This window comes from Odontesthes bonariensis, chromosome 6 (genome assembly GCF_027942865.1).
Source record: "Odontesthes bonariensis isolate fOdoBon6 chromosome 6, fOdoBon6.hap1, whole genome shotgun sequence".
In the NCBI taxonomy this organism is placed as follows: Eukaryota; Metazoa; Chordata; class Actinopteri; order Atheriniformes; family Atherinopsidae; genus Odontesthes; species Odontesthes bonariensis.
In genome coordinates this window covers 19,360,372-19,376,957 of record NC_134511.1, presented here as the reverse complement: position 1 = coordinate 19,376,957, position 16,586 = coordinate 19,360,372, and the positions used below count along the sequence as shown (strand labels likewise).

Genomic DNA, 16,586 nt, shown 5'->3' with positions numbered 1-16,586 from the left:
GGAGTCCATTGTAGTCCATATAATTGTAGTTCAACCGCAGCGGAAATAAACATGGCGACGGAAGAACGCCAGAAGCTATCCATGAAGTTGTCTCAACTCTGGAGAGCATTACACAATTAAAACAAGAGCAAGAGGAATGCCTCGTCAATTTTGTTAGTGGCAAGGATGTTGTAGCTCTCCTTCCAACTGGCTTTGGGAAAAGTTTGATTTATCATAATGGTACCGGTATAATGAAAGCGGATGTGGGAAGCGTGATTCGCGAGCTAGAGCCTCGCGAGAGTAAGCATGAACCTCGGCGCATAACCTACGTCCTTTCTAAACATTACTGATTGGCTAAGGGAACTCCAATGAATTTAAGTTGCTGAGTAAGGTCCCACCTTCCATGGAAACGGATTCCTCTTGGGTTTTTCCAGACTGTTTGACGGAGTCAACAGTCGGCTTTCGCCCAGGCTAGAAGTTTGGTGTCATGGCATGTGATTTTAGTGTGGTAATTTTGGAGATACTGCCAGGGTCCATTAGCGCTTGTACTAAGCTATTCGGGATAACTCAGTAACTCGGCTGATGTTCAGCCAATATCGGAAAAACTTCGGGTGGGCTACTTGGCTGGATGTCATGGTTCAAATGACCCTAGGGTGAATCTACTCCGAACCATCACTTTAAGCTTGGTATTTCTAGACATTCTGGTCTTAGCAGCAAGGTATCTCTGATGTGCATCTTGTATATATGGTCTATGTTTAGGTTCCACTGTTGTGTGCTGTGCTGCCAGGCAACAGAGCACATTAGCATAGGAAGTGGATTAATCCCTCTGTCTACTGGCCTCATATTCATATAATCTGTTTGTCAAATATCAATTCAAAATCAAATATACTTTCCCTCCATGGGGAAATTTTTCTTGAGCCACAGTGCACAGTAGCTTTGTGACAGAACATTGCTAACAGCAGACGCTCCACAGGGGGCGTATTATATGTAACGCAGAGAGAAGATAAAGTGAGATCCATATTGCATCTACCCTAAAAACACATGAAAAAGATAAGAAAAAACATTAAACACAAAACACTTGAGATAAAAAAAAGGAAACCTGGCTTTAAAATCTAAGAACAAAAGTGCAAAATGTGCCCAAGTGCAAGAGATAGGGAGTTTATGAAATGCATAGCTAAATCAACAAGTCTTCTTATTGAGTGGTGTGATGGATTTAGGAATGAATGAGGGCTTGAGGCAGTTGATCCTACACTTATAGGCTCTGTGACATCTGACTGGAGAACCCACCTCAGAGAGGAGGATTTGTGAGAGCTCACTTAGGATTGTGTGCGCTGGTTTGAACTCAGTACTTTTAAAATTGCTCTGAAGTAAAAGGATTGTCCATTTTACCCTCCACCTTCATAGCCATAGTCACCTTTTTTTATTATAATTTCTAGTGCAAGAGTGATCATAATTTGTGCTTAGACCAAACAGCCTAAGTTTGTGTTGGAAGTGCATCGTCTGAGTTAACTTACCACACATTTTTCATAGGCACACCATTTCATACAGTTCAGCTGTATGCCCAAATACCAACGTTACACACCTGTGTGATAACGTTGTCAGTGATTATGACAGGATCATGCAATCTAACCTTTCTCCGGTCGAATGTCATCTCTTTGGTTATTTTGACATAAAAATGAGACGACTGTCACACCACTCTTCAAAGGTGTCTCATCAAGTCGCATCAAGTCCAAAAAAAGTGCACAGAACAGCATGAAAAAGGAATGATTCACACTTTCCAAAGAGAAGCAAATTTTAACATCAGACACCATTATGAAAAATACAGTTGAGCAGGGATAAGATGAAAAACGAAAGGGAGAAATAATAATTTTTTCTGCCAGATCCTATTAAGGGTGGCATCTTAGTTTTGGCTCACTGATCCGTCTCGGATGATCCGTCTCTCCAACATCTGTCTCCAATTACTTCTCTCTTCCACTATCACATCTCTCATCGGCTTAACGGGGTCTGAGTAAAGATTTGCATAGAGTATGGCAATAGGCGATTAATTTCTTTTTTTTCCCAGTCCCTCTTCCTGAAGAAAACAAAGACAACTAATGACAGCCGATGGTAATTAAACAACTGAGAAAACAAAGAGAGGAGAGGGAGTGAAGAAGTTGTCATATTGTGTCTCCGGGGATGGAAGCGACTGTTGCCACTAGAGCAAGCAGTCGGACAGAACGCCTCATGAGGAATTGATGCCACCTGCGTGCCCGGCTTTCATCGTCTGAGACTGATTGTCTTTATGTGTTGTGCTTTTTTTGGGAAGGGAAATGATTCTTGGTTGATCACAAGGGAAGTGGGAGCCTCTGCAGAGGCGGTTTTAAATAACAAACCATAATTGAATGGTTTCCTCTTTTGCTTGTGCTTCACCAAAGCGCCAAGGTTCCTGAAATCTGTCTTGGATCATTTTGCATAATCTCGCTGAAACAGATAAACTCATGAAAAGGCAAACAAATCGGTGAAAACCTTCCTATACTGTTTAAGTCTTTATTGCTTACACTGGTTTTAGGACTTTTTGCATATGTGGGAACATAAACTTTTTTAAACAGTTTTCACTTCATACATTGCTAGAGAACCTGTCTTAAAATAGCTTTCCTCATGTATATTGATGCATCGTGACGCATAGAGGGAGAGGTGCTGTCTCTCTGTTCTTTGCCTTGATTGATTTCCCTGCACCTAATCTTATCTTTATTCAGATCTTCACATATCTACATGCAGCCAGCAAGTGCAGAGAGAGAGAAAAATTTGGCAAGGGAGCTCATTGTAATGCTCTCTGATTTGTCAAATAAAGCCCAAACAAAGGCAACACAAAGCACGTTGGATACAAGTACTGAGAGAGAGCACAGGAGTCAAGAGACAGAACTAGCTGGCTTAAGGATTGACAAAATCCTTTGCTGATCTTTTAGAACCTGAATTGGACAGCTTTTTCTCTAATATTTCACAGTTATCAGCCTCTCACTTTTCTTACACTCTCTACAGACGAACAAAACACCATCATCTGGTGTCTCAGTCATCACACTTTGCATTCATAAAACGAGAAGTAAAGCAAACAGCATTTCCTAAATGGAAGGTCAGTTCTTTCTCCTCTCTAAATATTGAAACTTTGAGCCGTTGAGCTTTAGAATTTACAGGCACAAGTTTAATCATTCTGGAGTGAAGTGACGAAGGCATGCAAGTTTGTAACTAAAAGTGAATTTGTCACATTTCATTCCACATAGACATGCATGAGGAGCATATATTGGTGTGGGATCAGTGAGAGGGAGATCCGCTTTCCATAATGTTTTGAAACTATGAGAAGCTTTAGATCTTTGGTAGTTATTGCATGAGACATATGAATGCTGGATTTTGAGCTTGTCTATTTTTTCTTCTTCTTTTTTTCTGTTTGTGTGTGTGTCTCATATCTCGAAATCAAACAAGTCAAGGGAGAGTGATGCAAGAAAACATGCAGAAGTGTGCAGGGAGAGTTGTCTGTGAGGAGATAGTTGAAAGCTGTGGCTACATCGTAAGTAGAGTTGGGGAATTTGAAAGTAAATAACCATTTTTTTTTAACGTAAGTAATGTTAAAAAAATGTACCAATGAAGCTAATTCAAGAGGGAAGCTGCACTGATAAGACTACATTCCACTCAGTCTACTGACGTTTATTAAAATCTGCATGAAATGTGCTCATATTTATTTTATGCATTTGTTTTTTCTTTGTATTACTGGCCCATAACCTTTCCTTTTATGTGTACATTATGCAATAAACCCCCGCGTTTCGTTACATATCAACATTGCTAAGTTCGCTTGCTCTTCGTCAGACTCAAAAAAGGGACCATAAACTTTTTCCTGTCATCACAGATAAGTACCACATGCCATAACACGAGTTCTAAATTTTTTCTTTTATGTCACTTCCATATTTTGTGATTGAAAAACAAAATAAAAAAAAACCTCACATTTATAGTATGTTCTAGATACATCAAAAAAAGGAAGTAAGCACATCTTTTGAACAATAGATTACTGGGTGGAATCAACAGGCAAAAAAAGCTTTTCCACTGACTGCACTGACTTGGCTGTCAGACTGAAGGATACCGCACCAGATTGGGATAACGACACCACCACCTCTGTGAAAAGAAAGAGGATTCATTCTGTTCCTTTTTTTATGGGTTGCATCCCATTTTTATTTTTTGTTAACCAAATCAAACAGCAACTGAAAATTGAATTAACAATTCTTAGATATAAGGCAACCGAATGACGTATTCAGTCAGGAATCAAACCAGTTGTATGTGCCACAGCACCACTATCCCCATGTGTCCACCACAACGAGGGAATTTGTTTGTCTGCTCTGATAAAGCTGCTCATTGACGTTACACTGGCATTGTCTCTGTGGCGCCAGCCATGTATTGTTAAAGAGGTAGAGCTTTTTTCACATATTTCTGTAATATCAAGCTGACACAAAAAGCGATAAATATGCAGTGTTGTCTACTTTGAGAGTAAGGATGTGCCGCCCTCACAAATCCATGCGGATTACAAAGCTGCCAATACATGATAGTGCATAAATAGAACTGGGGAAATTTACTGTTTTTTAAAGCTGTGAGACTTCATCTGAATTTTCAACAGTTTTTTTAAGCAACTTTATTAGTTTGTTCCCATTGAATGGAAACAAAGCACAGAGCCTCCCATGTGTAAAATTTCACAATGCTCAAAAGCTAAATAGTGAGCATTCAAGAAACTAACTATACACTTGGGGACAAGTTGCTCTGTGCCACTTTAGACATGTTTGTAATCCTTGATCTAATTTATGGATGAAGAAGAAAGAAGATTATAGTACATAGTATATAGTATCTAGTTCAGTTCAGACTTGAAGCAACATGAAAGATCTTCTAGTCCTCTTTATGAGAGGGGATGTGAGAGAGAGATGTGGAAAAAAAAAGACATACACAAGGATAGAAAGTGGACCCTGAAGTAGGTTCAGCCATTTTGAAGTTTGAGCATGTCTAGAGTCTGAGTGCAAAGTGTTTGAACTTTGGATGAAATAGAGAGACCCTTTTGAAAACTGCCCATTGGCCAAGTTCTGTATTGTAATTGGAAAGCATCATCTGGAAAAAGTTTTCAAGTCTGGATATGAACTCACACCGAGGAGTATGATTATCTGTAAGTGGCTTTTTTAGAAGTCCTTGAAGTTTCTGCTTTGTTCTTTGTTTATTCATGCTTTTTTTGCTGTATTCATCTAATCAAGATAAAATTATATATAATTTCCTTTGAACAACTCGGTTGATTCAAAGTATTTGCTGATCAAAGAAAATATGAGAAGATGAAACACCATTTTTCTTTTTTTTTCCATTATGTCATTTCTATTTTGTTTCCATTTAAACTAAGAAACCTGTCTTTACAACTCTCCAGGGAAGACTTTAGATCAATATTAGATTGGGACTTGTGGCTCTAGATTTTGAAAGGACTTCAAAGATGTTCATGTTTAAGCTTCTAATAGTGCTTTCACATCTCCCATGGATTATCCTCACTCACGGTGAATTCAATTTGAACTAAGGTGTTTTGTTTGTTAAAGCTTTGTAGTCACTTAATTGCTTAAAACATGTGGAGGTAGTAAGGCTTTTCTCTTCCAGGGCATTGAAACTATCACTGATTCAATTCAGACTTCCAAATTTAGAATTTTTTCCATGATTTGAGCTCTGCTTTTAGGTGTTCGTCCCACCAGACTCCCGGTGCTGTTATGTCCAGGCTGGTCGGGTGAAGCAACATATTTCCAAACGGAGAATATCAGGAGACACTTTAGGCATTTTATTTGTATTTTCCCCCAAGATATCGAAAACAGGAATGGAAAATAAAAAAAAAACAATATATACATTCAGTTCCATGTTAACCACTTTGCTAATTATTTAATGTTTCCATCCATTTAATGTTTTTACAACAAGCTCTCGGGACTCCAGAGCAGTCCTCAGCGCAGAGCTACCACTTTAATTTTAGTGTTGTATTATTTCTAAATCAGTTGATTCAGTTTCTTTGAGTCATTGGCTCTGATACCTCTACCCCTATAGATTATTGCAATTAAAATTGCCCTCTCCACCATAAACGTATTTAAGATATCGGCCCTGTCTTTTCTTTTAAACAGTGTTTTATTTCCATTCCAGGTATATGTAATTCTCCACGACCCACATCTCTTCTCCCAAGATGGAAATAGTGCTCCTTATTTCTACTCCTAGATCTACATTCATCTCCTTTGTCTTGCTAAAAACACATCTGAATAAATGAGAAAGCACAATTAACTCACAACATGCAACTAAACTCTCCAGCTTCAAACATAAACAGGAGAAAATAATTCCCAGCTCTCCTGTACGAGGCCAATCTTGTAAACAATATGTAAAGAAGAATGGAACATTAATGACGTTTGCCCTGACCTTTACCCTGGATTGACAAAGAAGTCGGGAAAAGGGTGGAATGCTCTCTCCGGGTCGGGAACGAGATCCTTCCCCAAGTGGAGGAGTTCAAGTATCTCGGGGTCTTGTTCACGAGTGAGGGACGAATGGAACAGGAGATTGACAGACGGATCGGTGCGGCGTCTGCAGTGATGCGGGCTCTGCACCGGCCCGTCGTGATGAAGAAGGAGCTGAGCCAGAAGGCGAAGCTCTCGATTTACCGGTCAATCTATGTTCCTACCCTCACCTATGGTCACGAGCTGTGGGTAGTGACCGAAAGAACGAGATCGCAAATACAAGCGGCCGAAATGAGTTTCCTCCGCAGGGTGTCTGGGCTCTCCCTTAGAGATAGGGTGAGAAGCTCGGTCATCCGGGAGGGGCTCGGAGTAGAACCGCTGCTCCTCCGCATCGAGAGGAGTCAGATGAGGTGGCTCGGGCATCTGGTGAGAATGCCTCCTGGACGCCTCCCCGGTGAGGTGTTCCGGGCCCGTCCCACTGGGAGGAGGCCCCGGGGAAGACCCAGGACACGTTGGAGAGACTATGTCTCTCGGCTGGCCTGGGAACGCCTCGGGGTCCCCCCGGAAGAGCTGGAGGAAGTGGCCGGGGACAGGGACGTCTGGGTCTCTTTGCTCAAGCTGCTGCCCCCGCGACCCGATCCCCGGACCAGCGGAAGATAATGGATGGATGGATGGATGGATGGATGGATGGATGGATGGATGACAAAGAAGTCAACTAAACTAACACAACCAAAAATTCTAAAAGCCTACACAGACTTAGGCTTTATTGGCCAGCATATGGCTAAAAGCACAGAGGTGCAGCTCCACATTGGCCATTCTTTGGCAAGAAGGGTCCAGGTAATACCCAACAAGTAGACACAACAATCACTAGCAGGACAAAAAGGAGTACGACCTGCGGAGCAGCACATAGCAATATTTGAACAGATTCCCTCGGACAATGTAATACAGATGTTGTTTGTACCTTCATTATATAAGGTTTGGATTATTCACTGGAACTGCCCCTCATTTGAAGTGTTGTTTTTACAGAATATTATGTCATCTGATTCTTTTTTTTAAAGCACTATTGTTTGTGAGACTGCGCCTATGTAAATTGTTGTTGTTGAACATGTTCTATTCCCAACCCAGGTGGTGTTTTGCTACCTTGTTTTGACTGAACCTCTCCCTGCTTCCCTTTGCCTGATGCTGTCCTGGATAAAAAACACATATTAAGAGTGAAGCATAAATTACTAAAGCTCATGGATAAGTGGTATTATGGTTTCATTAACTGAGCTCCACTGTCACCAAAATCCTTTAAAATTGATTTCATTTTTTTTTTTTTGTTAAAAAAAAGACATACACCACAAGCACTGAAAGAGAAAGAGCATTAGTTTAATTTTCTTTCCACTCCAGGGTCATGCAAATTAAAAAGTGGCGTGAGTTACACCAAAAAAAAAAAAACAACAGAGAAGGAGGAGAGAGAGACGGAGGTGACTATAATTTAGTGATTATAGATCTTACTGGGTTGTCCATGTCACACTAACAAGAGAGGAGACAATGGCCCAATGCAATGATTAGGATTCAACGCTTGACGTTTGACAGTGTGTGATTGTGTGGTCCTTTTTTGCTGTGTGCGGAGGTTTTTCTCTATATCTGGGTAACTTTAATTGTTGCCCTTGTCTGTGTGTCTGATGAAAAGTAAAGTATGCTTTAATTGCATCGGTACTTCAAGTCACAACCCTTGACACGGAACAGAGGTCAAATTTGTGTGCGAGGAGTGTGTCTGCGATACGTAGAATTGGGACGCTATGTATAAAGTAAGTAAACAGAAGAACAATTAACTGGTTTGCAAATCTCATAAATCAATCATTTGTTGACAACAGAAGATAGAAAAGATTTTGACTAGTCAAAGTGATACATTTTACAATGATCAAATTAGATTATATATATAAATATATATATATATGTATATTTTAGAAAAAGGCTTTACAATTATGAAGCTAAAATGTTAGCTCATCTTGAATTTGACAGCAGTAACATTTGAAAAAAAGGTGAGACAGGGCCATGTTTACCACGGTGTAGTGTTGTGGATAGCGTGGGGAACTTTGTTCACAATTAGTACTAATTTGTTTCTCCAGTTTTTTTTTTTTTTTTTGTCTTGTACCACTTATTTTTCCAGGCTTTTGTCGCCCCAGTCCAGCTTCTCTGAGATGTGTTGCTGCTATCAAATTCAAGTTGAGATATTTTTCATGAAATGGTAGAGAAACCTCCAACATTGCTTGTTGTGTGACTAACATATTAGTTTATGAGATTAGCAAATCATTGCATTATGTTTCTGTTTACCTTCTACACAACTTCCCATATTTCTTCTGGAACTGGGCTTGGATTGTACATGCAGTTGTTAGTATTAAACAAGTGTCGCTTACATGGAAAAGTGTAATAATTGAATCTTCCTTCGAAAGACGACCAAGATCAAGACCTTAGACAGAATAATATGAAGAGTTCACTGAAGAAAAGACAACACAAACATGTTTATTTTACTTTAGCATTGGTGCAAATACAAAGTAAATTTTAATTTTAGGATTTAGTTTCTTCACTCATTGATCATTTATTCATAAACAATTAGGTATTGGCCCAAGTTTATCATTAGGTGCATATGAACTTTTGATATGGAGCTTGTATGACTCTGCTAAAGTAATACAATCTCCATCAAGGTATTTTTTCATTTTCTTTTATTATTAAAAGCATATCACAGAACATCCTCAGGGTTCATAAAGAGTTCATAAAGAGGCGGTTCAGTGTCATGGAGATGCCCTGCACCATAGGTTTTGTATTGACTAATACATGATATGACACGAAAAGTAAAAGGTTAAATATATGAAACCATGAAAGGTAACAGATTAGTTTTTTGTTTGTTTGTTTTGTTTGGCTGTTTGGTCATTGTGAACCTCACCCTTATTCTACTAAAGATGCATTTAATCTTTTTCATGCATGTGATAATTTTTTCAAGTTTTAAAGTTCCTATCAGCTACAACATGAACAACATAACACAGCCAGCTATTCAGCTGAAGAAAAAGGAAATTGGCTAATATCTGGTGACACAAAAGCACAAAAACTTATTGGCTGACTTCATGAAAAGTCTCATAACCAATTCGGTATATATTGCATGGCCTCCTTTTGTGATATTATAATGAAAATAACAAGATACCACGAACATATGAAATGAAAAGTGTATCCAATACTCTTTGTAATGAAAATAGATTGAGGGCATTGCAAATAGAAAATTATAAGTTGGCAGGTCAACCCCCTAAACGCAGTGAATAATGTCATGTATATTATGTAATGTGTAGGTTGAGTGTAATAACATTAATATTTGTATATGAAAACTTAAAGCTGCAGTCGGCAAGTTTTCAAAATTGCGAGTCTAAAGTCGGAAAATTCGAACTGACACAACTTTCAGGTCCCTCCCCCAACCTCTAACAAGCTCCGAATCGCCCCCCCAAACCCCTCCCCCTCTGTGGACGAGGTTGTGCACGTGAGTTCACACCAGTGTGAGCGCACACAAGCTGGGGCAGACTCACGCTCAGCAGCGTGTGCACAAGCTGTGATTGACAGGTAGGATTCCTCCACCCTAACTTGATTGGTTAAAAACAGCCGGGAGCGCTCGGTTTTTGTAAGCATGATTACAGGCTTCAGAGGGAGCTACAGATTTCGTTATTTTTCCTAAACAGCCTATTTAATATTCTACTTCCAGAATCCCATGACAGTTCAAGCTAATATGACTAAAAAAAAAGTTGCCGACTGCCGCTTTAATGTAGCTTTTAAACTTGGAGTCCCTAATTCAGTATCTGAACAAAGAACACCTTTACAAATACGGAGATCTTCAAATATCCCAAGCTTTGGTTCTCTCACAGCTTTGTGCTATTGTGATATTTCTGACACCGAACCACCAGAACACTCTCTGGGGTGTTTGCAGTCTGGTGATATTCTCTGCAGCCTGGTTTCTGAAACTATTTTGACATGTTCAAACTATTCCTCTCTTAACCCTCTGCATGTTTCTGTATACCGTATGCAGTTGCATTCAGGATTCATGCGCGGACATTTTGACTTCCCCTTGACACCCACAGTATCAACATTGTCTCCTAAAAAATGTATGCATTAGATTCTTTTTTTTGAACAATGTTGTGGCAACAAAAAGAACGGCTGGCTAAATGATGTTCAGAGGCTATGTATATTTTTTCCCTCTTCCTCTTCTTTTCAATAATTGAAGCACTACATCAGTGAACTGCAGCCTGCCAGCCTCAAAGAGGTTGCTGGGTTTGATGGTGGGCATTTAACTCGCATGATTTCACACTAGAGAGTGGGGGTACACTCTGACAGCGAGGTTAAGGTTAGGGGGGTAAGTGCATTTGGTTTATGCTGATACACATGTGCCTCAAATCACTGTGGACTATTTCAGTCGTACACCAGATGAGTGATGTGACTGAATAACAAGTTTGTAAATGCTGCAGTCCCCAAAAGTGGAGCTAGTATAGTATAGTATTTTAAAAGTAAATGTTTTGGTGGAAAATAGTGATACTAACATTTTCAGTTCCAGTATTTATGTTCTTAGAAAGTATTATGAGGCGTGTATTTAGTTTCTTATGAATTTTATGTACACATGTATACAAAAAGACATTATCACTGTAATAATTGATCAATTTACTTTTCACGTACATTTTTGCTTCGCTATTCCTTAGTTTTTGTTAATAATTTAAATTCCAAAGATGTTATTTCCTTCCTCTATTGTGAAAGAAATAGATAGCATCTTACGTTTATTCTGTTCTTCCTCTCATGTGTTACATGTGGGTAGGGACATTAATCTACGTTGAAACATTGAGAGTCTGTCCCAGGGTGTCAAAGGTGCATAGAATCAATGGAAATAATTAACAGCTTAATTGGAATGTGGCCCAGAAACTTGTGCTCTCGTTAGTTAATTATAGAAAGTAGTTGAGTCTAAAGCTGCATTTGAAGATAATCTCACCCAATCTTTATCAGTGGAGAGGTCATTCATCTTCTTTGTCCTTTTTTTTTCTTTTTTGTGGTCATAGATCTTTCCTCTTTCCTCAACACTGCTCTGCTATCCTTTCCTTTCATTGTTGGGAGCCCACACACCAGAATCGTGTGACTTGAGAATGTCAGATATAGAGTGGGAGTAGTGTGTAAAAGATTTACGAGATAGAAAAAAATGCAGAGGAAAGTACTGTAACATTCACCACCACACAGTTATGGTACCACCCCGACTGTGATTGTTATCTTTAGTAATTAAAAAGTTGAGTCTATATTAAAATGATGCTGTGCATGTAGAGTACTTGTTCTGATGCATAAAATCCAGTGCTCTCTTTTTACATACAGTATGCCATCTCTGTATATGAAATGCAATTGCAGGTGAAGGCATTTCACAGGGTTCCAGCATCATCGTCTTCATAGAAATCATTCTTTTCTCCAGTGATTGTATTCTGTGTTGACATAACTATAATTTTCATTTCAGATTTAATATATTTAAAGCTTTGCTCAAACACATTAAACAGATATATTCATGTCAAGTCGGGTAACCTTTATTTATAAAGCCTGTTTAAAAGCAACAGAAGTTGCACTCTCTATTTTGGCCAATAAAAGATAATCAAAGCCAGTTATAAAAAGAGCATATAGAATCATATAAATATTTAAAACATAACATGAATATATACGATACAATAGAATTAAAACAACATAAAATATGTAAAAGTTGCCATCACTCAACCACCGGTCAGTAAAAGAAATTGAAAGTGTACTTGTGAATTTGACACAGGCAGCTTCATACAGAACAAAAGGCAAGAGAAAAAGGATGAGTAAATCCGATTTGAAATTAACAATGACTGGGCAAGATTTATTATGCAGTTGAAGACCTGGGAGTGCTGACTAAAAGAGGCTGGTCACCTTTGGTTTTGAGGTCTGCATTGAGCTGCATTTAGCCTGGGCGAAAGCCGACTGTTGACTCCGTCAAACAGTCTGGAAAAACCCAATAGGAATCTGTTTCCATGGAGGGTGGGACCTTACTCAGCAACTTAAATTCATTGGAGTTGCCTTAACCAATCAGTAATGTTTAGAAAGGACGTTGGTTATGCGCCGAGGTTCATGCTTACTCTCGCGAGGCTCTAGCTTGCGAATCACGCTTCCCACATCCGCTTTCATTATACCGGTACCATTTGATAAATCAAACTTTTCCCAAAGCCAGTTGGAAGGAGAGCTACGACATCCTTGCCACTAACAAAATTGACGAGGCATTCCTCTTGCTCTCGTTTTAATTGTGTAATGATCTCCAGAGTTGAGACAACTTCATGGATAGCTTCTAGCGTTCTTCCGTCGCCATGTTTATTTCCGCTGTGGTTAAACTACAATTATATGGACTACAATGGACTCCGCGCGTGAGTTCTGCGTCACCACTCGCAACTGTTTGCTGATTGGCAAAACACTGAGCGAACCGAGGTAGGGGGATTTGGCCAGACTATGTGCGGAGCCAAAATCTTTGGGCGGAAGTACATGGGATGGCGTCGCCAGGCTAAGCTGCATTGACAATCTGTGACAAAAATGACCTAGTAGTGGAAACAAGGGTAATGTACTTCAAAGCTAAGAGCTATGCTGTCTCTCACCACGGCAAATGAGCCACAACAGGAGTGACATGCTTTCACTCGTTTTAGTCAAATAAGATTGCACAGAGTTCTGAGCGAGTCAAAAAATAATATTTAATATTAAAATTCAAGGAAGATTTCAGGAAAGCGTCAAGATTTCTCACGACATCATGCTCACGATGAGCATTGTTAAGGCTTTTAATGGAGTGGGATGGATCAGATATGATTTATTTCTGCCTCAATTTAATTTTGTTGAAATGAATTTCTTGTCCACCAGATTTAGATCTGGTTATTAAGACAGCTTAACATCCTCCTCAGTGAAGTGTCCTCAGATGTAACAGCGGGGTCGTGTAACAGTGGATGTTGTGCTTTTTAAAGATAGACCTAAATAGCAACATGCACTATGCAATAAAAAGAAGCGCGGGGGGGGGGGGATTGAACTTGAGGGTAGTCAACAGTTAGTGTATCATTACATCTTTACGATACATGAAATAAAATTAAAAAAATTTAAAGGGATAATCCGGAGTAAAATGCACTTTAGGTCAATTTACGGGATGTTGGGAGTACATACGTTGAGTTGACATCAAAATCATTTAATTCTGATGTGTTTTGAGAATTTTGATTTGACCGTTTTCAGCCAAAAGTCGTTAGCCTGGAGGAGAGTGGGGCATATGGTATCGCCGCTACAAAACGCTATTTTTACACCTCTTCTACAGCTCCAAACAACATAATACTTACGTGGTAGTGAGTAGAGGGTCCCTAAATCCAAACAGAAGTGTCCCGAGGTCTTCATGTGGTCGGATAGAGAGTCCAGAATGAATTTAATCAAGCCAGTATCTTTCCGGAAATGCTCCTGCTGCAGCTGGCATCTTCAGCGTAAAGTCCGTATAGTAGAGAGCCGAGTGTGGAGTAACACGCTCTGGAAATTCACAATTTCGTTGCGGTTTTTTTTTACAAACATAGTCCAGTATTCCTTTCGAAAGCCAGGATAGGAACAAACACGCACCATAACTCCAAAAGTTTGCTCCGCTGTTTGTTCAACAATCTGCTCACACACCTCTCCTTCTTCTGTGATGGTCACTCCAGTCACGCAAAAGACGTCTTCCGTAAACAGGAGGCTAGGTCACGCGAGACGTAAGGTCACGTGACATTTTATAAAATTCCAACCTGTTAGTAAGCTAGGCTTTGCTGTTGCATACAACTTCATTTCACTTTCGAAAGAAATACTGGACTATGTTTGTAAAAAAAAAACGCAACGAAATTGTGAATTTCCAGAGCGTGTTACTCCACACTCGGCTCTCTACTATACGGACTTTACGCTGAAGATGCCAGCTGCAGGAGCAACATTTCCGGAAAGATACTGGCTTGATTAAATTCATTCTGGACTCTCTATCCGACCACATGAAGACCTCGGGACACTTCTGTTTGGATTTAGGGACCCTCTACTCACTACCACGTAAGTGTTATGTTGTTTGGAGCTGTAGAAGAGGTGTAAAAATAGCGTTTCGTAGCGGCGATACCATATGCCCCACTCTCCTCCAGGCTAACGACTTTTGGCTGAAAACGGTCAAATCAAAATTCTCAAAACACATCAGAATTAAATGATTTTGAGGTCAACTCAACGTATATACTCCCAACATCCCGTAAATTGACCTAAAGTGCATTTTACTCCGGATTATCCCTTTAACGAAGAGACTTTGTGGTCAATTAATTATGTCAACAACATTGAAGACCGGTGATCTAGACCCTGAAAATTGTTACAACAGTTTGATGCTTCGTCAGAGTCTTTGACGAAGCACAGAATTTTGTAATAACTAGATCTGTTATTAATCTTTCCTAATGCTAACATCAACCTATGGTATGTATACAGATTGATTTACCAATCAGCCCTCATTTATTTATATGAGATTTAAAGTATTGATATTATACTTAGAATTAAGATATCCACACGCAGATAATAACAATCTTAATGAGATTTATCGAGCTTTGTTTATTTTAGTGTAATTGACCTCTATTAGCCTCAACTAATCACTGTAATACAAGGGCAGTATTCTTTTAAACTGAACAGAAATAATAAAATTATTCTTCAAACTAAAAGTGGTGTTCTTTCCTCGGTTTTTAAGGTCGTAAGGAGCAAGAATGAGCCATTTTGAAACCCTCCAGTGAATTATTGAACACGCACTTATACACACATCCCCCAAACACACGCTGCAGCAGACTGCAGGCTGTGAAATTACCCAATCAGAAGGTCTTGTCAGCTCTCAGACATTAGTCATCATACATAGGCCAAGTCTCACCCCCACACTTGTATGTGTGTTTGTGTGTGTGTGTGTGTGTGTGTGTGTGTGTGTGTGTGTGTGTGTGTAAGTAGGTATGGATATATAAATGAATATCCATACCTACATACACACAAAAGACAGCGGGTTTAAAAATTTCATAAAGCTCCATTAAAGTTAATGACACACCAAGTCTAAAATAATGTGTTGAAAAAATAATGAAAAAAACTGTATGTGTGTGTGCGTATGTTCGTTCGAGCTGTGATTCTCACCTTAACTCTTTTTTGTTCTACATCTCAGAGTCTAATACACAAAGACAAAAGGGACATGCAGCCTTAATGAAAATGTAAAACATATCCAACACTCCACTACACAGGTTGCAAAATGAGCCAAAAAAAACCATGAAGACTGCATAAAGATGCAGACTTAACATAAAGTCATAAAGACTTGCATAAACATAAAGACTGTAAAATAGCTATGCTGTCAATTTTGCAGTTCCACCGCAGATGACCAGTGTAATCTTGGTGCAACATTACTTTATTGACTAAAGGTGTTGATTAGCTGTACTAATATATACATATATGTAAATATATATTATTATCTCTGTGCTCTTGGGTGAACTTGTCCTCCTAGAATTTATCAATTTATTATGCTCAACAATGGCTCAGCGAATACAAAGCTCTAAATAGTTTTGTTTTATCAAACTGGAAGTTCACCAGGGATCTCTTTGAAAACGATCCCAATATTCCCGTTACTGAGAAAAATGTCATCTCTGTGTTATCTGTATGTTAAAAGCGTCTTTTTCTTTCCTCTTAGGTGAAATATGGCCGGTTTGGCTTTATATGGGATGCGGCAGTGCTGGAGTACGTTGCAAATAATGATGAAGATTGCTCCTTCTACACTGTAAGCAACAACGCACCAGACCGTGGATATGGTATTGCTATGCAGCACGGAAGCCCCTACAGGGACATTTTCTCCCAAAGGTAAGACTCATAACGGTGAACAACAGTCAGAGTCATCTCTGCCTGCATTTTATTTGTTATAAGAAAGAATATGTTTCACATGCACATTGGTAGCAATGTTTTATCTCTGACGCTTCTGCGCAGTCATCTCGTCTCTATTTTAGGTTTAGAAACACCCCGACAAGTTAGGTATGTATCCATGTCCGTATCCATATCTGGAGAGTTTCTCTGAGTTATTGCTACTGCTCGAGATTAATGTCAAGTAAAGTGGCCACC

At 39.3% G+C, this 16,586-nt stretch overlaps 1 protein-coding gene across 3 annotated transcripts in view; it reads left to right on the top strand.

The window, feature by feature from the left end:
• The window catches only part of grid2 (glutamate receptor, ionotropic, delta 2), a 559,974-nt gene that overhangs the window by 500,681 nt on the left and 42,707 nt on the right, over nucleotides 1-16,586 (top strand). For all 3 annotated transcript variants that reach the window (XM_075467787.1, XM_075467788.1, XM_075467790.1), the window contains exon 14: nucleotides 16,165-16,331. In XM_075467787.1, coding sequence (XP_075323902.1) covers nucleotides 16,165-16,331 — 167 coding nt within the window. The remainder of the gene's footprint in view (nucleotides 1-16,164; nucleotides 16,332-16,586) is intronic.